Genomic DNA, 20286 nt, shown 5'->3' on the forward strand with positions numbered 1-20286 from the left:
ATGGCGACTTTATGCTAGATGCTCATTGGTTTAGCGATCTTATGCTACGCTTATGCTAAGCCATGCATTTTGTGTACGATGGCTTAAGGTTGTATGACCCGTAAGATCTCTGCCAAAAGTTTAAGAAACGTAACATAAAGCTAATTAGCATATTTAAGAAGATATTCTTTACTGGAAAGTAATATTTATATTAATATTTTATTAAAATAACGGTTGCTTGTGTTTTTAAGAGCTATAGAGACATTTTTATGCATATTTTTTCGTATATAAACTTTTACTTTTAATGATTTTTAGAAAGACTGTACCTGACTTGCAACTGACACAAACGAAAATCTGAAAGTGTGAAAATCTTTAAAAAGTAACAAAACATAGTAATTACTGTTTAAAAATACTAATAAAATTATATTACGTTATTTATTTACGTCATTTATTAATAAATTAAATACAATAGCTCTCATAAAAAAGTATTTTGATCGCGACAACGTCGCATTTTCTGTAAGTTGGTAGCATTGATCTCACTCGACATCAGCTGCGTGAACGCGAAGTGTGCTCCGAGCACGTGTAATATACAGACGCATTGTTTGAGGTTAGTTTTCGCTTGCGCTACAAAAATGCCAATAGTAAAACGTTACATGTGCCATGGAATTGTTACAATCATCTGGTGTGGTTTCGACTCGTGTCTTCAAATTACGTTTCCCAGTATTATCTGTGCTAACCGTTGATTGTACACTTTTTCAGTGACAACTTTTCCTTTCCACATGTAACGTTTTACTTTCGGCATTTTCGTAGCGCAAGCGAAAACTAACCTCAAACGATGCGTCTGTATATTACACGTGCTCAGAGCACATTTTCGATACACAGGAGGCTCTATTGGAAAAAGTAACGGACCTCTGTAGTATTTGTTATCCTTTACGGAAAGTGACGGAGAGAGAGGTTCTAATGTGACGTCATAGTGCGCTGTTGCCGGATCTCTGTACTTACGAGTTCAGCGAGACCAAGCGAGACTGTTCTCTGTTTGCTTTTTATTCAATATTTCAGAAAATATCCTCGAAGTCATAATTTTTTTGGTTCTAATTTGTTTGAAAGATGTTTATTAATATTTCTGCAAAGTTTTAAAAGGATGCCATATTTTCTTCGATATTAATTTCTCAAATAAAGTTGAAAAAATAGTGAAACTTGATGAATTCCCGTAAGAGCCCATGTTAAATTCAAATTGTTATAACTTTTGAACGGGCCTCGCAAACTTGTTCAAACTTGGCACAATGCTTTATTATTATAATACTCATCACCTGACAAAGTTTGAAAAATTTGGCATTTTTTCTTCTAAGGGGTCATACAACCTTAAGAGCCACCGCACAAGACTCTTGTATGGTCACGTAGCGTAACATAACGTGAGCCAACGCACAAGAAACGTATTGGTTACGGCCGTTACGGCGTTATACGTTTCTTGTGCGTTGATCTACGTTACGTTACCATACGAGAGCTTGTGCGGAAACGCTAACCGATACGTTTTTTGTGCGTTGACTCACGTTACGTTACGCTACGTAACCATACGAGAGTCTTGTGCGGTGGCTCTTAGGGCCTTGGCACATAGAAAAACTTAGGCTGACGTCCCATGGCGCGTATCGAGATACGCGCGTATCGGGCGTATCGACTCTGCGACCAATCACAGACGATCCGCCGTTTTTGATACGCTTAACAATCTTTTGAACATTGTTTGAGCGGATCGCACACTCACACAGTTCCATCGTAACGTACGTGTGGGTCGAGCCCTCCTTCTTGGGTTCAGGTGCCATATTGAGTGTAGAAAGTGCACTAGTGGCACTAGAGCAGTAGAGAAAAGAGAAGAAACGGAGTATTTACATACGAGGTGCGTGCAATTAGGAATTATTGCGATCTAATACACAACAGAATACTCAGGAGAATTTGGACAGTTTCCCGCAAAGCTGATCGTACGTATTCGATCGTACATATGCGTAGTCACGATGTTCCAATGAAATCCTGAGTGACACTGTTTTGTGTTTAGGTTAACCCGAATCGAAGGCCGACACAAGCAGGATTGTCAGATTCTCGAGGAAGGGCCGCGTGTTCATCGGACTGAGACACTATACGACCAACGCTATCCGGTCCGACGCATCTATGCCCGTAGTACATGCGGTTAAGGCGAAGAGACGCTCGGAATTGAAGACTTTACTTTCGCTGGCCGCCCCCGCTTGCTCTCTTTGTGATATTTCTCATAGGCGGTGTGTGAGCAACTTTGGCAGAGTTTGTCTAATGTCGACGGCGGGGCACAGAATCACGCAGTCCCTTAGGAAACAGGCGTACGCCGCTATCCTTCAACAGGAAACGGCAATGTTTGACAGAGAAAGTACGGGAGAACTAGTCGGGAGATTGAGCGGTACGTTTCACGCTTTTAATCAGATATAACGCATCATTAAGGCATCGAAATCTATCATTTTGATTTCATTATCCTTTTTTTCCAGAAGATACACAACTTATTAGCTCCGCTGTCACGTCCAATGTATCAGATGATTTGCGCTCTGCTATTATGGCCATTACAGGAATGTCCATGATGTTTTATGTCGCCGTCGCTAGCATAATATCGATTAATGAAAGTAATTTGGTTCATAAAGGTGTGAGTGAGATTGATTTCTTTCTCGGCGCTGTAAATGAACGCTCGTCCGCACTTTCTCTGTATATTTTGTGTTGTGATACTATTCGCTGTAAAACGTATTCTCAATCAGTGATATATATTGTAATGATTACTTGTAATAAAAATAAATCTGATTAACTGAGTTATTGTCACTGATTCACTCTTCGCAAATTTATTACTGCTATCTTATTTGTTACTATCTACATATTTGTTATTCTAGACTATACTGGCTTCTTTGTTAATTAAACGCCATATCAGGTATATAAGCATTAATTATAACACAATTTTGAATAAATATATTTAATACAACTCAATTTGTGCGCAGGCATAGAAAATAAGAGAAAATAATGACATTAAAAGTAATGTGATGCTAATATAAAAATCTAGAACAAAGTAGAAAATGAATTACAGTAGAAGATAAAAATATATTTTGAAATAACGTTGTTGAAAAAAAGGCTAACATAATACTAAGATAATATATTATTATAAATTTAATTAATAATTAATTACGAAAACAAGTTTTAGACACGAGAGTATAAATGATTATACTCCTCGAATGGGGGGAAGAGGGCAAAGCTCAAAGATCACCGGCGTATTTGACTCGGAGTAGGGATCTTGATCTCGACACTGCCGTACACCGATGTCACGCAAAAGTCACAAAAATTCTTCGACGAACGCAAGCGAGGTGATCCTCTTCGAGGAGAAAACGAGGGCGATCTGGATCTGAAACGTAAATCGACATGATGACACTGTTCTCGGAGTAACGTAGGTGATTTGGATCTAGATTAAGCGGTGGCGAATACCTTGGCGATGACCTTGGCGATCTTGATCTCGACACTGCCGTACACCGATGTCACGCAAAAGTCACAAAAATTCTTCGGCGAATGCAAGCGAAATGATCCTCTTCGAGGAGAAAACGAGGGCGATCTGGATCTGAAATGTAAATCGACGTGGTGACACTGTTCTCGGGGTAATCTAGGTGATTTGGATCTAGATTAAGCGGTGGCGAATACCTTGGCGATCTCGATCTCAACATAGATTTTTTGCCGTACAACTGGCTTCACTTTGGAGGTTATGACGTTTGCCCTTTTAGGTGCATGCGTCACAAGCGTGTTTGTGTGCGTGTGTTCAGTACGCGTCGCCAAACGGTCCTACCGTCCCATGGAGCGGATAAAGCGGAAGCGTAACCAGCGGATCGTCAATCACGGATCCGTTTCAACGGAATCTTTGAAAGGGCTCTATCGGAAAGATTCTGTGATTGGCGATCCGCTGGTCCGCTTACGCTTAATCTGATGAAATCCGCTCCATGGGACGTTTAGGAGCAAATTTCGGCGTACCAAAATCGGCGGATCGTCTGTGATTGGCCGCAGACTTCGATACGCCCGATACGCGCGTATCGCAATACGCGCCATGGGACGGCACCCTTAAGCAGTAAAACTTAAGCAGTAAGAAATCAACGGTATGGATTCGCTACCGCTTAGGGCCGTGCCTTAAGTTCTTGACTGTGATTGGCTGATTTGCTTACTGCTTGAGTTTTACTGTTTAAGTTTTTCTATGTGCCACGGGCTTTACGCATTATGCGTTGTGCAGAAGTGCTCCTTGCTTAAAAATGTCGAAGAAGCGCCATCATCGAATTCGACTTCCGTCTGTCTATTGAACAATTGAACATAAAACATTTGTTTTATTGTCATCCGCGATATCTTTTGTTGACTTTGAATGGCGCGTCTAATCTCGCCCATAAGGACGACGCGAATGCGATGACCAATGTTACTGGGTGTGTTGAAGGTGTATATACAAGCAGGATTGTCTGATTCCTAACCTTCCTTCCCTTCCTTCACGTTACAAAGCAACTGTATGAGAAGCTATTCTTTTTCACTTAATAGACACGAATAGGATTAATTAATCATCAATCAATTGTTAGATTAATTATTGCATTTTGTTGTAATAAAAATTGCAAGCGATTTGGAGCATTTCCTTCGCGTATAAATCTTCAAAGTACTCCAATAACAATGAATAATTAACCTTAAAATGCTAATTTAACTAAGTTAAATGCCAGTTTAACATATTGTCCATTGTATCGGTTATTTGTAAATAGATTCATGCAAGAACAATAATTAAATCACTTTTTTAAATTTATGCGCATGTGTCATATACATCATCGTATTTTTTAAATTGAATCCTACATTATAGCATTATATTTCTTTATTTTCTAGGTGTTAACTGTGAAAACAGTAATAATGGATACTCTGTTTACTCCAAATGTTCCCGATGAAGCAGAAGATATACCGCAAACAGACGAGCCAATCTGGATTCTTGGCAGGAAATACAATGCTATAAAAGGTCTAATAAATGGTCCAAGTGCGGATATTTTTGACGAAGTAGATTGTAAGGTGTTAAATTTTAGAGCTCGATGCAATACGCAGGGATATTCGATCCAAACTATGGTTCACCTATCGTAAGGGCTTTATTCCCATTGGTGGCTGTAATTCAACATTCACGTCTGACAAGGGTTGGGGTTGTATGTTGAGATGTGGGCAAATGGTTCTGGCCCAAGCCTTAATTACATTACACTTAGGTAATCATGCATACTTTAATTATATAGATAATAATTTAATTTATTACAATCAAAATTTCCTTTCTTCCTTTGTCACTATCGAAACAAGTTCAACAATATATGTTGTAAGACCATTATTGATTATTCAAACATTCAAGAAGAAATGAACATTAATTTTATAATTTTTTAAGTTTCTTCTCCCTCAAGAAAATCTTGGCAAGAAAATCTTATTCTTTATTTTCATGATTTATTTTTGCACATAAAAAACTTCCCAGTTGTTCTGTTAGTTATAACTGTTATAAGAAACATATAATTACGGAAATAAAATCACTTCTAGATCATTATGTAACCTTTTACTTATGATGCAGGTAAAGATTGGCAGTGGATGCCAGAAACAAAAAATAAGACATACCTGAAAATTTTAAGGCGCTTTGAGGACAAGAGGGCAGCTGCTTTCTCCATTCATCAAATTGCATTGATGGGTGCATCCGAAGGAAAGGAAGTTGGACAATGGTTTGGTCCTAATACTATTGCACAAGTATTAAAGTATGTATATTATTGAAGAAATTTCAATAAAATTTTAATTTAAAACAAGTCTATTCTGTACACTATGTACGATTTGAGAAATCATCTTAATAACATATTGAATAAAAATTGTTGAAATAAATTTTGAGAGAACATTTTATGCAGTTTAATGAACTATTTTAATAAATCTATTTTTTAATAAAGCTAATTTTTCTTTTAGAAAATTGGTTGTGTATGATGAATGGAGCTCTCTTACTATACATGTTGCACTAGACAATACATTAATAGTTAATGATATTTGTAAGTATATAGTTAGTGTATTAAAGTTAATTAAAAATAATAAGTAATAATTACAATTGTTTATATAATTAAAAAAGAAATGTTAAAAATTGAAATTAAAAATAAAAACCTTAAATCTACTAATTATAAGACTAATTATAAATAAGAATCAAACACATATCAATGCATTACATATTGATTACAATGTAAAACATTGATTCTATTACGTATATACAGGATGCAGAAAAACTAAAGATACAAACTTCTAGAGATGGTAGAAGAGACTGGAATAAACGTTTATGCAACACGTGCATGGAAAGTGGCCCATTACGCACGCTACGCGTGCGTGATAGACCACTTTCCAGGCACTTGCAACATAAAATAAGGTGTGCAAGCCGTGCGTAAAGATGAAAATTCCCGGAAATGCTTCCTTTTTGCTTAGGCACTATAGGTAGGGATTCTTACCATCCAGTGCTCTCTACCATCTCTAGGGCTGGTATTCATACTTATTTAAGACCATCTTAAGTTCAATCTTAAGATGTCATGAACCAATCACAGAGCCGTATTAGCGTTTTAAGACATTACTTAAGACGATCTTAAAGACTATGAATACCGGCCTAGAAGCTTGTACTTTTAGTTTTTCTGCACCCTGCATATTCTTAATTGTTTTCAAAATTACAAATAGAAAAAAGCTAAATACAAAAGTTTGTTGACTATTATTATGTAGAGGAAAACTGATAATTAAATATTTTATAATTAACCAATCATGATAATAAAACGTTACATATTATTTGAATCAATTTAATTTTATACAGTAAGGCAATGTAGAGTAGAAGGTGGTGTGACAGCAGAGGCAGATGGAGAAATTCCTCTAAGAGCACCTAGCCAATGGAAGCCTTTGTTATTATTAATCCCGCTACGCCTTGGACTTAGCGAAATTAATCCTGTATACATTAATGGACTTAAGGTAACAATTTTTATGTATATATTATTTCCGTGTATGTATGTAAATATTAAACATATATAAAATTTAAAAACATCTCAATAATTCAGGTAGTTGTATGAAAATATGTTACTATATACAGGATGTTTCTTAAAGACCGTCCACTAACTACATAATGTTATTTCTTATCAAAAATTGAGTTGAAAAGTCGAGACTCATTTTTCTCTATAATGCTTAATAAAGCTGTAATTATTGAGTAAAGTCAGTCCACTCAGTGTTGCCCTTTAGCTGGCCGTACGTCAGTGAGTCACGTGCCTGGCAATACCCGTGAGCGCATACTACGTCCAGCTAAAGAACGACACTGAATAGACTGACTTTACTCAATAGTTACAGCTTTATTAAGTATTATGGAGGAAAATGGCTCAGACTTTTCGACTTAATTTTTTATAAGGAATAATGCTATGTAGTGAGCGGTCTTTAAGAAACACCATGTACATCAAAATATTGATGATATGTTGACATATATACTAAAATATATACATATTTATAATAGTTTAAAATACAGATTGTGGATTTGTATACAAATTTTTTTCAGACATCATTTAAGATCTCACAATCTCTCGGAGTGATTGGAGGAAAACCAAATCTTGCTTTATATTTTATAGGCTGTGTAGGTTTGTAACTTTTATTGCCACATTTTACAAAGAAAGGAAGATATAAAGTTTATGAAAGTTGCTCCAAAGAAATGCATAAAATGAATATTTTTTAGGAGATGAGGTGATCTATTTAGATCCTCATACTACTCAGAGGTCAGGTAGCATTGAAGATAAGATGAACGAAGAAGAAATTGAAATGGATAGTACATATCACTGCAAATCAGCTAGTCGTATTCCTGTTACGGACATGGATCCTTCTGTGGCGCTTGTTAGTATATGATTTGGCTTTTATTATAAAAGTCAGCAAGAGATAAAAAATTTTAGAGTTGCTCTATGAGAGAGAGAGAGAGAGAGAGGGAGAGGGAGAGGGAGAGGGAGAGGGAGAGAATATTGGTACAATATAACGTCTTTAACATTTAATATATAAAATAGAACTAGAACTTAAAAATAATAGTTATTGAATATTAGAAATATAATTGATTATTATGTTTTTTTTGTTACATTATATAAATACACATATGTATATTAAATTACATATGGTACTGTTAAGATTACATATTATTAATATATTAATAACTAATCTATAATATATATTTCAGTGCTTCTTTTGTGCCACAGAAAAGGAATTTAAGTCTCTATGTAAATCAATGCAAGAAGAATTAATTTTGCCAGAAAAGCAGCCATTATTTGAGCTATGCACAGAGCGTTTGGCACACTGGTCACCAGCAGAAGATGCTGTTTCGGAAGCGATAGCAGCTTCCAGTTGTAAGTATCTAAGTTATCACAAATAGCAACTTATAAACGTAAAAAAACGTTTAAAAAATAAAAATATATAAATAAGAAAATGTTTTATTACAAAATGTATATTAGAATAGAGAGGATTTTAATGTATTATTTAATAAATAATATATTTCAGTTGTTTTTTATTTTAAAATATTTGAAATAAAAGTATATTTTTAAGGGAGAAATATTACATAATATGTCTTTTACGACAAAAGAATGTTATTGATATATTTTAAAATAAAACTGATTTTTTTTTACATAATACAATTTACTTCTGCATATAAAAGTATTAAGATAAAGTAAAAAATCATTAATTTGAGATATTTTATATTTTATTCTCGCATATTTTGGTATAAAATGGATCGAATAGAAAAGGACAGAACAGATGAATTCTGTTATAATAGAGAAATGGATGATATATAGGGGAGACCGGGGCTAACTCGACATCGGGGCAAACTTGACACTAGACTTTTTGCTAATTTAAATCTATCGTAGAAACTTGCCTTTCCTACTGTAAATGCGTCTTTATGTGCTAGTATTATCAACGGGATTTGATGACATTCTGAGTTATGGTGTAATTTTTAGCGCGACATAAACGTATTTGATGATGAAAAGTAATTTTTCTGATCTCTCGAAAATTTCTACTCTTTAATCGAGCTTTATTCTTGCAAACCTATATGTAAGTGATTTTCATGGGAAATTTGATGCTCTATATGAATCCGATAATCGTTTTTGGATATTTTCAAAATTTTCATGTTTTTGAAGTGACAAAAGTGAAAAACGTCGTCCGGGGCAAAGTCAACACCACGCCGTTTCGTCGACTCCCAGTAACAAACGATGCTTGTCATGCAGCCATATGGCTCATGACAAATGTATGCGCACGTCCGATCGCGAGTTTACCTGCATTAATTGTTTTTCAGACATGAGTTTAGATGAAGATAATTGAAAGTTCAACAATTTTTGTTCTCATTATTTTAAATGATTGTTCTAGCTACTTTATTCCGAATTTTTATACTTTTTAAATACACAATAAACAATGTATTTTCATTTTCAGACAGTAAAAAATGAGTTCCAGATCAAATTGTGTCGATCAGAGACAAAGTGTTGAGTTTGCCCCGGCGGGGTGTCGAGTTTACCCCGGCATTTTTCAATTCGAAAATTTGTCCTTGCGTCACTTTTCCTTTCCTGGCGGCAAAACAAAGCCATACAGCAAAACTTTCTGAATCAATTTTGTACCTGAAGGAACACTCTTTAAATATATACTATATACCATTGAATTTGCCTAAAAATTTTAATCAAATATTAAAAATTGCCTTTGAAAAAATAGTGTCGAGTTAGCCCCGGTCTCCCTTATATATATATGTATATACACACACTTTTATATTTATTATTACATGCTTTGTTTATGAATTAGCATAATTAGTAATAATAATTAATTATTTGGTTTTGTATCAAAATAGAAACCTTTACAAGCACAAATTTTTATATTTGTCGGTTTAAAATAGATTCGATTATGGATAACTGATTTGTAAATAGAAAATAAAATTTATTTACAAGCAATTATTATACAAATATAATTCTTTGTGCAGTTGTGGACTTTGAGCACATTGAACGTCAATACGACACATCTGATGAAGACTTTGAACTGCTTGGTTGACGTCCATCTAATTCATCTAGTATTGCGACAAGATGCGACATAACAATTGAATGTTACACAATGGTGTTCTCAGAGATAATTTGTATTTTCGACTAGTGCAATGCGAAGTTAAAATACTCACACAATATAAAAACTATACATGTGTGAATATTATATATATATATATATATATATATATATATATATATATATATATGTATGTATATATAATATTATATTATATATTATATATAATCATTAAATTGCATATAATATATATTTAAATACTTTGTACATACAATCATATATATATAATGTTCAGGTTTATACATTTGCGCGATATTATAGACATCAACAAGCGCATACGTTTGTGCTTACAGAGATCTTTGTGTCTCTGTGGTATTGCATTGATAATTTATCATTTTTATTTGATTATACATGTGTAATATTTCTAAAATAAAAGTGTGAATAAAATAATTTTTTAAGATTTTTAAATGTAGACAGTTAAGAACTTAAAAAATGCAGCGATTTTAAAAGTTTAGATATAAGAATATAAAGGAAATTAATGGAAATTAAAACTAACTTATATACGTACGGGCGACATCCGGTTCAATTGTTTTTTAAATATTTATCACGAGATAGTGAATATGAAATTAAATATGAAATTGAAAAATAAAATTTGTAAAATTTTCAAAAAATTTGAATCCTATAATTGAATAATGTAACACAGAATCTATTATAAACTATCTTAAAACTAACTTACTTTTAAATTTTATATTTCTTTAGATGCTCACGCATATATCATTTCATACATACCGGTCGGTTCATTTTGTATACATAGTTTATCATAACAAAATAATCAATCAGTCTCAGTTAGACAATGATGAGTTCAAATTCTACTATTGTTATGGTTACTTGCGTCGCTATTATTATTCTAAATGTTGATTATTAATGGAAGTGTTATTCTCTTTTAGAGGATAAAAGTCAATGATCAGACTATAGAATATAAACAACCTTGACAACCAAGGTCATTATATGATTTCGTAATTGTTAGTTAATACAGTAACGGAGCTAGAAATTACAGTACTTAATATTCAAAGAATAAACTTTTGAGCAGAACAAGAAATTTGTATACAAATTCTTAATAAAAAAAAAAAACTAATTTTGCAACGTAATATTTTTTACTATTGTTTTTATTATTCCATTAAAAAGTTTCGGCAACCTTAAAAGTTTGTTCAACTTAATTGAGAAAATAGGGAGTAAAGAAAAAGGGCTTTTAAAAAGTTTTTCAAAATTTACATGAATATATGTATTATTTTGTACTATTTGAAATAGTGGAAAGACTAATGGCGTTTTCGATTTACTACTCGACCCGACTCGGGTCGCATCAATGGACGTGGAATACATACATAGATATGTATGTATTCCACGTCAATGATGCTAGAGTCCTGTATACATGATGCGACCCGAGTCGGTTTGAGTCGCAAATCGAAAACGCTATAAAAGAAACTAAAAGAAACTACGGAAGGGCGAAAATCTCAAGTTTCGTCACTGCACACGTACTGAGTATATATATTTTAAAGAACGCAACTGGTGAGATTCTTTGTAGTTTTATATTATCTCGTATACTAGGCGCATATTGTGTCTTCGTGGAATATATACGTGGGCTGCGATAAGCATGCAAATCGCTGTCGTAATACTTAAGGATTCTTTTGTCATACACGACAAAAGACGTTTCCTTTTATAATCTTCTTCAATTTTCTTAACAAGTAATGTATATTTCGATGTATCATACATAGAAAGAATATTTTGATATTAACATGTTTGTAAATAGCGAACATAGACATTATTACAAACATATAGAATTTGTACCAACTTTTTATTAAAGAATTTTATATTAAGCAAGAGAACGGTGTAGAATTAACTTTTCTCTTCAAAGGATTTACTTAACATATATAATTTCAGAAGTCCGAAATATTTATGAAGATTATTTATGAATCTGTTATTATTCTTATAAAACGTGTCTAGATTTTTAAAAATCAAGGATGGTTTTATGGAAGTTTATCCATCTCATCTATTCTTCTCTTTATTCTAGTTTCCATTTTCGCTAGTGTACTTTGTACATATTATATATTACATTATACATTAAATTTTCCATATTTTATTTATTTCGTACCTGACTCCACTTTGAATTATATTTATATAAAATTTGACATTAATAGTTTCTATTGGAAAATTTATAAAAATTTAAATGTGTTTGTGCATATGCATTTCAATTATTTTCTTCACAAATTCATGTTTGTAGAAAATTTTAATATAATTAACTACCTTTATCATTTCTACAAAAGAAAATTAAAAGTGTTAAAATAACGTCTTTTTTTAATTATTGTCGACTCAGTACTTATCGCGGCGTGTTTGTTTCTCATTGCAGTTGCCTCACGAAAAGTATTTCCAGTAACATTGCCGACAGTTAAGAATTTTATTATAATCCACCTTGCAGTTGATATGATGACATCAGGTATGAAATCCATGTTGCTTGCATTTTTAATTATTACGACGTTCTCAGAAGAAAGATCGCAGGGCATACCATTGTTTCTTCAAAACGAATTTCTAAATTTTCTCTTCCCTAAGGACCCTGGTTTAGTGAGAGTAAGAAAAATAGATCAAGCCGAAAGAATGGACAGTGGAAAAGTATTGGATTTTGTGAGTGAAAATTAATTGTTTTTACAATTTAATATAGATTATATATTCAATTTAATATAGAATATAGATTAAACTATACAATTTCACCGCGTCTTGAATTGTTAAGCCAAAAGTCTCTAAATGTTGTATAAATATTTTTTTACTTAATTTAAAAAAAAAATCGAAATTGAAATAGAGATGAAACGATGATATTTTGTGGATGTTATATATTATGCTATTCTTTTACATAGATTGGCCTGGTAGAACAATATGATTATCCCGCTGAGGAGCATAACGTGACAACGGAGGATGGTTACAATTTGAAAATACACAGGATACCTGGTAGTCCATTGTTGGATAACAAGAAAAAGAAGGAAATTGTATTCATACAACATGGCATTTTGGCTTCATCTGATAGTTGGGTACTGTACGGTCCTGGTAAAGACCTTGGTACGTATTTACTGATAACATGTAGTTGTTAACGTAACGTGCGAATCAATTCAAAACATCGTGTAAAATTTCACCATATAGCATTTTTGTGAAGAACCGAAGATTCCACCTTCAAATCTTATAACTTGAAAATTATTAATGCATTGATGTTTTTGTAAATATGTCCTTTTATAAATTTTAGTCAAATCTTTCTTTTTATATACAAAAATGTCCAGGTAATAATATTTAATATTATTTTAATATAAATTTTATTTCAAGCTACTGAAAATAAAGAGGCGATTTTTTATGAGTTAGATTTCAAAGAGGATTACAAAGAAATAATAGGACGTTAGTTATTTTTCAATTTAAAGTGGAATTAAATAGAATAATCTGAACCTCAATCAAATATTAAAGTATTAAAAGATTTAGAAATATAAAGATATTTTTGAAAAATTAATTTTAAATTTTAGAAAAAAATAACGATGTACATTTCCTGGAATTTAGTACATTCTCTATATAGCGCACTAATATAACTTATTATTATTTTTTGTGTTACAGCATTTTTACTGGCAGATCAAGGATATGATGTATGGATTGGAAATGTGAGAGGAAATAGTTACTGCAGATCACACGTAAATATGACGACATACGATCCCAAATTCTGGCAGTATAGGTAAACGTTAATATTAAAATTTAAAAATTATTTTGGGGAAACATCAGACCTCAAGTTTAAAAATCCATTTTAAATTGAAAGTGTACGACCTACCTGAAAAATGAGATATTTATGAAGCAAAATGATAAAGTATTCGTTACTTGTACTGAATAAAGTGTAGGTACTTATACTTACCAAGTGATATGAATATAAAGTTAAAAATTTCTAAAAGAATATGCAATGAAGACGAAAGCATATATGAAAATGAAAGAAGGAATTTTATAACACGTTTTGTAAACGTTAAAGTTTGCATAGTATTCTCTTTATTAGCCCGATTGTAATTCTTTTATTTTTTAATCTTTTTCTCACTGTAAATTGATTGCGTGCATTTGTCAAACGGGTGGGGGGGGGGGAGGAGGGAAGGGGAGCGAGAAAATATGTTTTGTTAAATATATCGTCATAATTCTTATTTTTCAGCTTTCACGAGATTGGAACAAAAGATCTGCCGGCCATGTTCGATTACATTTTCAATTATACAAAGCAAAAAGATTTATACTATATCGGTCATTCAATGGGGGGTACTGCGCTATTCACTTTTCTGTCATCAAGACCGGAATACAACATGAAAATAAAAATGGCTATTTGTCTAGCTCCAGCTTCTTTTTGGATGAAAGTATCACCCACACTTAATGAATTAATTACCATACTTCCAACAATAAAGGTAACTGCCAAAATCTGTGACTTTTTATTGCAAGCAATAGCGTTTAAAATACAAGATTAAATAATTTCATAATTTTTATTATTTAATGCGCTAAAAATATTCTTAGCTATTACGAGCTAATACTTGTATTGCTGGTTTTATTCGTTCCAGGAAATTCTACGAGAGCGTGAAACGTATGATGTTTTTCCACAATCTTTAGCGACTGTTACGGTAGCAAGAACGTTGTGTAATGACAATGCGATGACTCAAATTATTTGCGTCACTGTATTATTCTTAATCGCTGGTCCTGATCCAGCACAACTTAACACCGTAAGTTTCATCATACATAACATATAAAAGACACGTAATACAATGTTTATAATAAAATTCCGACATCGTGATGTTTTAAGTATTAATTATAAACAAACGGAAAATATGAGCGACAATTTTCTTTCTGAGGGTCTTCCTATTCCAACCCAAGTGGTAATAGCTTTTTAATTCTCCTTAACAAAAAATTATAATATTACAAAAAATAATTTTAATCACAAAGAATTTAAGAGGTAACAATAGAAAATAAAAATATTTAATTAAAATAAAATAAATAAATTTTTCTTGTAAAAAAACTTAGCGCTGTTAAACTTCGAAATTTAAACATTAGTACTAAACATTAGTATCAAATTTTTCGATTGAATAAAAAAACAATAAACATAATTTAGGAAAGAATGCGACGGGAGTAAAAAAGGAGTGCCAAGTTCTTTTACAAAAAAAATTTATTTATTTTATTTTAATTAAATATTTTTATTTTTTACTGTTACTTTTTTAATTCTTTGTGATTAAAATAATTCACTGTAATATTATAATTTTGTTAAGAAGAATTAAAGCTACTACTTGGATTGGAATAGAAAGACCCTTGAATGGGAGCACAAAAATATGTATCACTTGGGTTTTATTTTTTGAAAGTAGTTGCACAACAATTATTTTATATATATATATATATATACTACTATCACTATATATATATATATATATACTACCACTTAGGTTGGATTTTTTTATTTGCAAAATACATGGCGTGTATTTGGCGCTTTTTTTATCTTTTTTGAAAAAGGTAATTTTTTTTAATGACATTTCATGGGCAGTGGAGCAGCAGCAGCAGTTGATCGTACCGATTGGCTACAAGACAGAGAATTTCTAGAAACTCGAGTACTTCTACTATTTTGTAGCTAATTAGTACGATCTGCTGCTGCTGCTCCACTGCCCATGAAATGTCAGCTTAAGTTGTAATTAGACGTAGAAAAACGTAGAAATTATGCGTAACAAGTTTCTACGCATAATTAATGATTTCTATGTCTTAGTATGCTTATTTACAACCAATGAAATATTTTGCTCACAAAGCTTCTCTATGAGGAAGCTTGTATTTTATTTGATGCATAATTATTAGTATTTATTAGTTTGGCTTCCTCATAGAGGAAGTTTTATGAGCAAAATAAAATAGGAGTAATGGTAGCGATCTGTAATGATAAGGAAGCAATGTGCAAGTTTCTAATTTGCACACTTTTTTTCATTTTAAATTTAACCTTTTTATGAATTAAAAAAGGATAAGCTTAGTAGCACAAGTGGGGTTTTACAATTGACGTAATAGTCTAAGAGCTGGCTACGAAAATTAAAAATGATATGGTGCAGTCAAAATTTGTATATGAAAACCCTCCTTACTATCTGAAAAGCACGTAGCACTGCAGCCAGAAGTCGCTCCCGGGGAAGGAAGCGTGGGCGGGTGGTCAAACGCGTTTATTTTTAATCAAAATAAAATTTTTAAGTGCAGTTCTGATATTTTGTAAAGTTGTAGTTTTTAACTGTAGAAATTACGGAAAATTATTGCCAGAAGTCTAAGGCGGGGCTAAAACGTTGTCAGAAGTCGGTAAATTTGTAAAAAAATTGTTTAAATTTTAATGACAAGGTGCAGTTCTGGCGATTTTGTTTTTATATTATTTAAGGCTTAAAAAATTGGATATTAATTGCCAGAAGTCAAAACGATGGCTAAGTATGTGAATAAAAATGATAATATCGTAAGAAGTCGGTAAAACGGAAAACGATTCTTTAAAATTTAAATAAGGTGCAGTTCTGGCAATTTGTTTCTTTTATTATTTATACTGTTAGTGAACTATATATGCAATTGCAGAAGGCTAAGTGAGGGAATGCATAAAAAAACCATAATCATGCCGAGTAAGCGCTGAACTGTTAAAACCGTTAGGTGTTTGAAACACATTGTGCAAAAATAAATTGCATATAAAAATGATTCATCAACTAAATTCAGAAATAGAATTTATTAATTTGTTGCAATAAAAATTTGTTGCTCGGCTCTTTTTGGTCTTAAAATATTCTACATGGACCGTGCCCTATCAGAATATGCAACTTAGGATTTTTTTGCTCGCCCCTAACTGCAAATAAGCAAATTATTTATCTCCGCGTCGACCGTTACCTACGACTTTGATAGCTAAAAACTAACTAAAAGAATTTGTTGCTCGGCTCTCTTGGTCTTAAAATATTCTATGAACCGTGCCCTACCAGAATATGCAACGTATGATTTTGTTGCTTCTACCCTGCCGAAAATGTTCGATTAAAACCGATTAAAAAGAAAGTAATCCGAATCGATCGGGATTTCTGCACCGAAAATACGGTATTAAAACCGATTAAAAATAGTCAAATCGAATTTAGTACGCTTCAGGCGGATTTGATATACATCCATTTAAATCCGAAATTATACGATTTCATAAGCTATAATTAAATCGGTTTTAATGCGATGTGATTCTGTCGGAGGATGACAAAAGTAATCCGTTGCAATCCGAAATTCTATTTTACGAACATTTAAATCGGTTTTAATGCGCTGTGAATCTGTCGGAGAATAACAATAAAAGTAATCCGTTGCTATTCGAAATTTCACGATTTTGCGGATTACATCGCGATAGACAATTAAATCTGTTTTAATGCAATTGAATTAGCTAGAATTTACCATAGTCAATCCATAGGCAAAAATAATGTCTTTTAATAAAAAATGTTATCATTTCGCAGATAAAAGGTAAATCGATTTTATGTAGTGTGAGTAGGATTTGCTGTTATCATGAGTCACAATAAAGCTATTTAAAATCAAATCTTTATTTTTTTCTCAACTGCATAATATTTACAAAAGAAATACAATTTAAGCGTTAACCTTCAAGTGGTTATTGTTTATTTAGGTATTATTAACTCCTAATATGAGTGTATTGTTTGCAGTTTTTAATCAATTTTCAAACTTTTAAGCAATACAAACAATTAAAATTGAAAATAAAATCTTCAAAATAAACAAATAAGTACATTAACTTCGCCAGCAATTTTAACTAAATTGAGAATAAGATGGAATTTTAATCGACGTAACTGGCAATCTCAAGATATACGCGTTTAAGATTTGAAATTTATTATGAACTAATAAATTTTTCAAATTGATTAAAATTCCATCTTATTCTACAATTTTTTCAAAATAAACATAAAATTTTCGCTATCAAAACATTAATATATTTAAAAGAACAAACTTTTCTGACTATTATGATGAATACAATTCGGGTGAGTAATCGTAAAAACGAGAATCTTGGTTATCCTCAACAACATTTACGTCTTTCGAGAGTAATATATATAAATTAAAACAATGTATGAATGGTCCAAACGGAATTGACCAGCAAATGTCGAAAAAGTCCTTGGAGATATTGCACTTTCTAACGGATAATGTAGATTACTGTGATGATTCTGCCGTGTCTGACTACTGCAGATTTCAATATAAACATTTATCAAAATTCGATACATCTGATGACAACAATGTCATTCTTATTGGCAAATGCTATAGCGTAAAATGCGATGATAAAATGTATAAAGCATATAAAAAATGCATCGTTAGAGGCGTTGTATTTCACAGCCTAAAATATCGCAAAGCGAAAAGAACGAACGATACAATGATTCAGTTACATTCAGGCGAATATGGTCAAATAATGCACATTATTCTATTAAATAATAAATGCCACATGCAAATATCAAAAATTACGATTAGTTCCAATAAACCGTTTAAAGTGTCGTACATGGATAGGATAGAATCAGAAGATTATGTACATAGCTCAATAGTTCCCATAAGCGATGTCAAAAGCAAAGCTTATTCACATAGATGTTGGATATTGTAGATATTTATGCAAACCTCCGAATACATTTGAAATTCAATAATAAATAAAACTTTGTAATAAATACAATTTTGTTTTTTTATTTATATATACACACAGTCAAATATAATTATAACAAAAATTTGATTTAATTGCATTATATCCGATTTCCTTTTCATCTGAAAAATCGGAGAATTTCAAATTCAAACGAATTACTGTTGCTTTATCACAAACTATATAAATTTGATTCTTATTGCATTCAAATCAATTTAGTTTTTATCCCCGAAATTGGTAAATTTTGGATTAAAACGGATTACAAAATCAACTCAATTATTAAAAGTGGATATTATTATAACGGATTGAAATTGCATACGCGCAATCGCTGAATTTCGAATTAAAACGGATTAATGTTGTCTTTCTTAGCAAATCGGATTCAGATGGATTACAACCGATTTTATTGAATCGGTGTTTTTGTAATTGAAACGGACTCATCTCTTGAAAAGAAATATACAAAATTAGGCGGATTATTTTGGATTATATATCCATCCGATTATTAGTGTTTATTTTGGATTGACAACAATATGGATTAGAATGTAATGATTTCGGATTAGAAATAATCTGCAAAAGCGATATCAAAACCCATTCTGATTAGTTTGGAATTAAAATCGATTACTTTTTAATCCGGGCGCGGATTGAACCGATTAAAACCGATTTAAACCGATTAAAACGGATTATGTTTTAATTGGTTTTAATCGAACATTTTTGGCAGGGTAACTGCAAATAAACAAATTTGGTAAAAATTACCGTTAGAAACAGTTAGAAACAGATAGAATTTCTGACGGTATGTAACGAAATCCTATCCGCTGTAACTGCAAGCTTGAAAAGAAAATTCTAGCTCTATCCGTTTCTGTAAGCAGCACTATTGTATCTGCAAATACAGACAGAAAATGTAACGACGTATAACTGTATCTAATGGAAATCTATCGGCATACAGCATCTATAAGCTTTTGCAATAGAAAAACTTGTCTGTTTCTGTCCGCATTCTGTACGCATCAGAAGCTGACGGTATCTATCCGTAATTGCGGATACCGCATCCATCTGCATCTGTACGCAATGTCGACCTACAGAAATTTATCTGCAACTACGAATACGAATCCTGTATGTTTCTATCCGCAGTCTGTATGCATCAGATGCTGACGGTATCTATCCGTAATTGCGGATACCGCATCCATCTGCATCTGTATGCAACCTATAGGAATCTGTCTGTAACTACGGATACGATTTTTGCCTGTTTCAGATAGGAGTTGAATTTTTTCTTCAACGTTGCTGTTAGAGCGAACAGGATTTCGTTAGACATTACCAGCGACTATATCAGCGACTATATAACAGCAACGTGGAAGAAATATTCAACTCCTATCTGAAACAGACAGGAATCGTATCCGTATAGTTACAGACAGATTCCTATACGTTGGCATTGCATACAGATGCAGATGGATGCGGTATCTGCAATTACGGATAGATACAGTCAGCATCTGATGCGTACAGAATGCGGACAGAAACATACAGGATTCGTATCCGTAGTTGCAGACAAATTCCTATAGGTCGACATTGCGTAC

At 32.4% G+C, this 20286-nt stretch overlaps 3 protein-coding genes across 7 annotated transcripts; all 3 read left to right on the top strand.

Moving 5' to 3' along the window:
* Positions 1-1665: 1665 nt before the first annotated feature.
* On the top strand, positions 1666-2799 carry LOC112459476 (ATP-binding cassette sub-family B member 10, mitochondrial-like). Of its 3 annotated transcripts, none has more exons than XM_025023585.1 (3): positions 1666-1952; positions 2027-2398; positions 2487-2799. In XM_025023585.1, the coding sequence occupies exons 2-3, from the start codon at positions 2140-2142 to the stop codon at positions 2789-2791; spliced, it is 564 nt and encodes a 187-aa protein (XP_024879353.1). In that variant the 5' UTR covers positions 1666-1952; positions 2027-2139; the 3' UTR covers positions 2792-2799. The 3 variants fall into 3 exon arrangements, with proteins under 3 accessions (XP_024879353.1, XP_024879351.1, XP_024879352.1); XM_025023583.1 differs by having other exon boundaries at positions 1760-1952; positions 2484-2799; XM_025023584.1 differs by having other exon boundaries at positions 1764-1870; positions 2484-2799.
* A 1329-nt stretch (positions 2800-4128) lies between these two features.
* On the top strand, positions 4129-10190 carry LOC112459477 (cysteine protease ATG4B-like). 3 transcript variants are annotated; one of them, XM_025023587.1, is made up of 10 exons: positions 4129-4427; positions 4867-4993; positions 5058-5228; positions 5576-5753; positions 5953-6032; positions 6827-6978; positions 7550-7628; positions 7724-7878; positions 8210-8375; positions 9983-10050. In XM_025023587.1, the coding sequence occupies exons 2-10, from the start codon at positions 4891-4893 to the stop codon at positions 10048-10050; spliced, it is 1152 nt and encodes a 383-aa protein (XP_024879355.1). In that variant the 5' UTR covers positions 4129-4427; positions 4867-4890. The 3 variants fall into 3 exon arrangements, with proteins under 3 accessions (XP_024879355.1, XP_024879354.1, XP_024879356.1); XM_025023586.1 differs by having other exon boundaries at positions 4137-4438; positions 9983-10190; XM_025023588.1 differs by having other exon boundaries at positions 4424-4505.
* Positions 10191-11366: 1176 nt separating this feature from the next.
* On the top strand, positions 11367-14906 carry LOC112459475 (lipase 3-like). Its single transcript, XM_025023582.1, has 6 exons — positions 11367-11798; positions 12530-12732; positions 12963-13161; positions 13699-13813; positions 14270-14513; positions 14664-14906. Exons 2-6 carry the CDS (start codon positions 12535-12537, stop codon positions 14847-14849), a joined length of 942 nt encoding a protein of 313 aa, XP_024879350.1. The 5' UTR covers positions 11367-11798; positions 12530-12534; the 3' UTR covers positions 14850-14906.
* The last annotated feature ends 5380 nt before the right edge of the window (positions 14907-20286 follow it).

Source organism: Temnothorax curvispinosus, unplaced genomic scaffold, assembly GCF_003070985.1.
Source record: "Temnothorax curvispinosus isolate PA1 unplaced genomic scaffold, ASM307098v1 QBEX01009856.1, whole genome shotgun sequence".
NCBI classification, from domain to species: domain Eukaryota; kingdom Metazoa; phylum Arthropoda; class Insecta; order Hymenoptera; family Formicidae; genus Temnothorax; species Temnothorax curvispinosus.

Excerpts from the sequence above, each read along its gene's own strand:
- LOC112459476 (XM_025023583.1), top strand. The coding sequence starts at position 2,140 with ATGCCCGTAGTACATGCGGTTAAGGCGAAGAGACGCTCGGAATTGAAG. Across the intron at positions 2,399-2,483 it reads ACTAGTCGGGAGATTGAGCG|AAGATACACAACTTATTAGC; the intron begins GTACGTTTCACG and ends CTTTTTTTCCAG.
- LOC112459477 (XM_025023586.1), top strand. The coding sequence starts at position 4,418 with ATGTTACTGGGTGTGTTGAAG. Across the intron at positions 5,229-5,575 it reads CTTAATTACATTACACTTAG|GTAAAGATTGGCAGTGGATG; the intron begins GTAATCATGCAT and ends CTTATGATGCAG. Across the intron at positions 7,629-7,723 it reads ATATTTTATAGGCTGTGTAG|GAGATGAGGTGATCTATTTA; the intron begins GTTTGTAACTTT and ends AATATTTTTTAG.
- LOC112459475 (XM_025023582.1), top strand. The coding sequence starts at position 12,535 with ATGATGACATCAGGTATGAAATCCATGTTGCTTGCATTTTTAATTATT. Across the intron at positions 13,162-13,698 it reads CGGTCCTGGTAAAGACCTTG|CATTTTTACTGGCAGATCAA; the intron begins GTACGTATTTAC and ends TTTGTGTTACAG. Across the intron at positions 13,814-14,269 it reads CCCAAATTCTGGCAGTATAG|CTTTCACGAGATTGGAACAA; the intron begins GTAAACGTTAAT and ends CTTATTTTTCAG.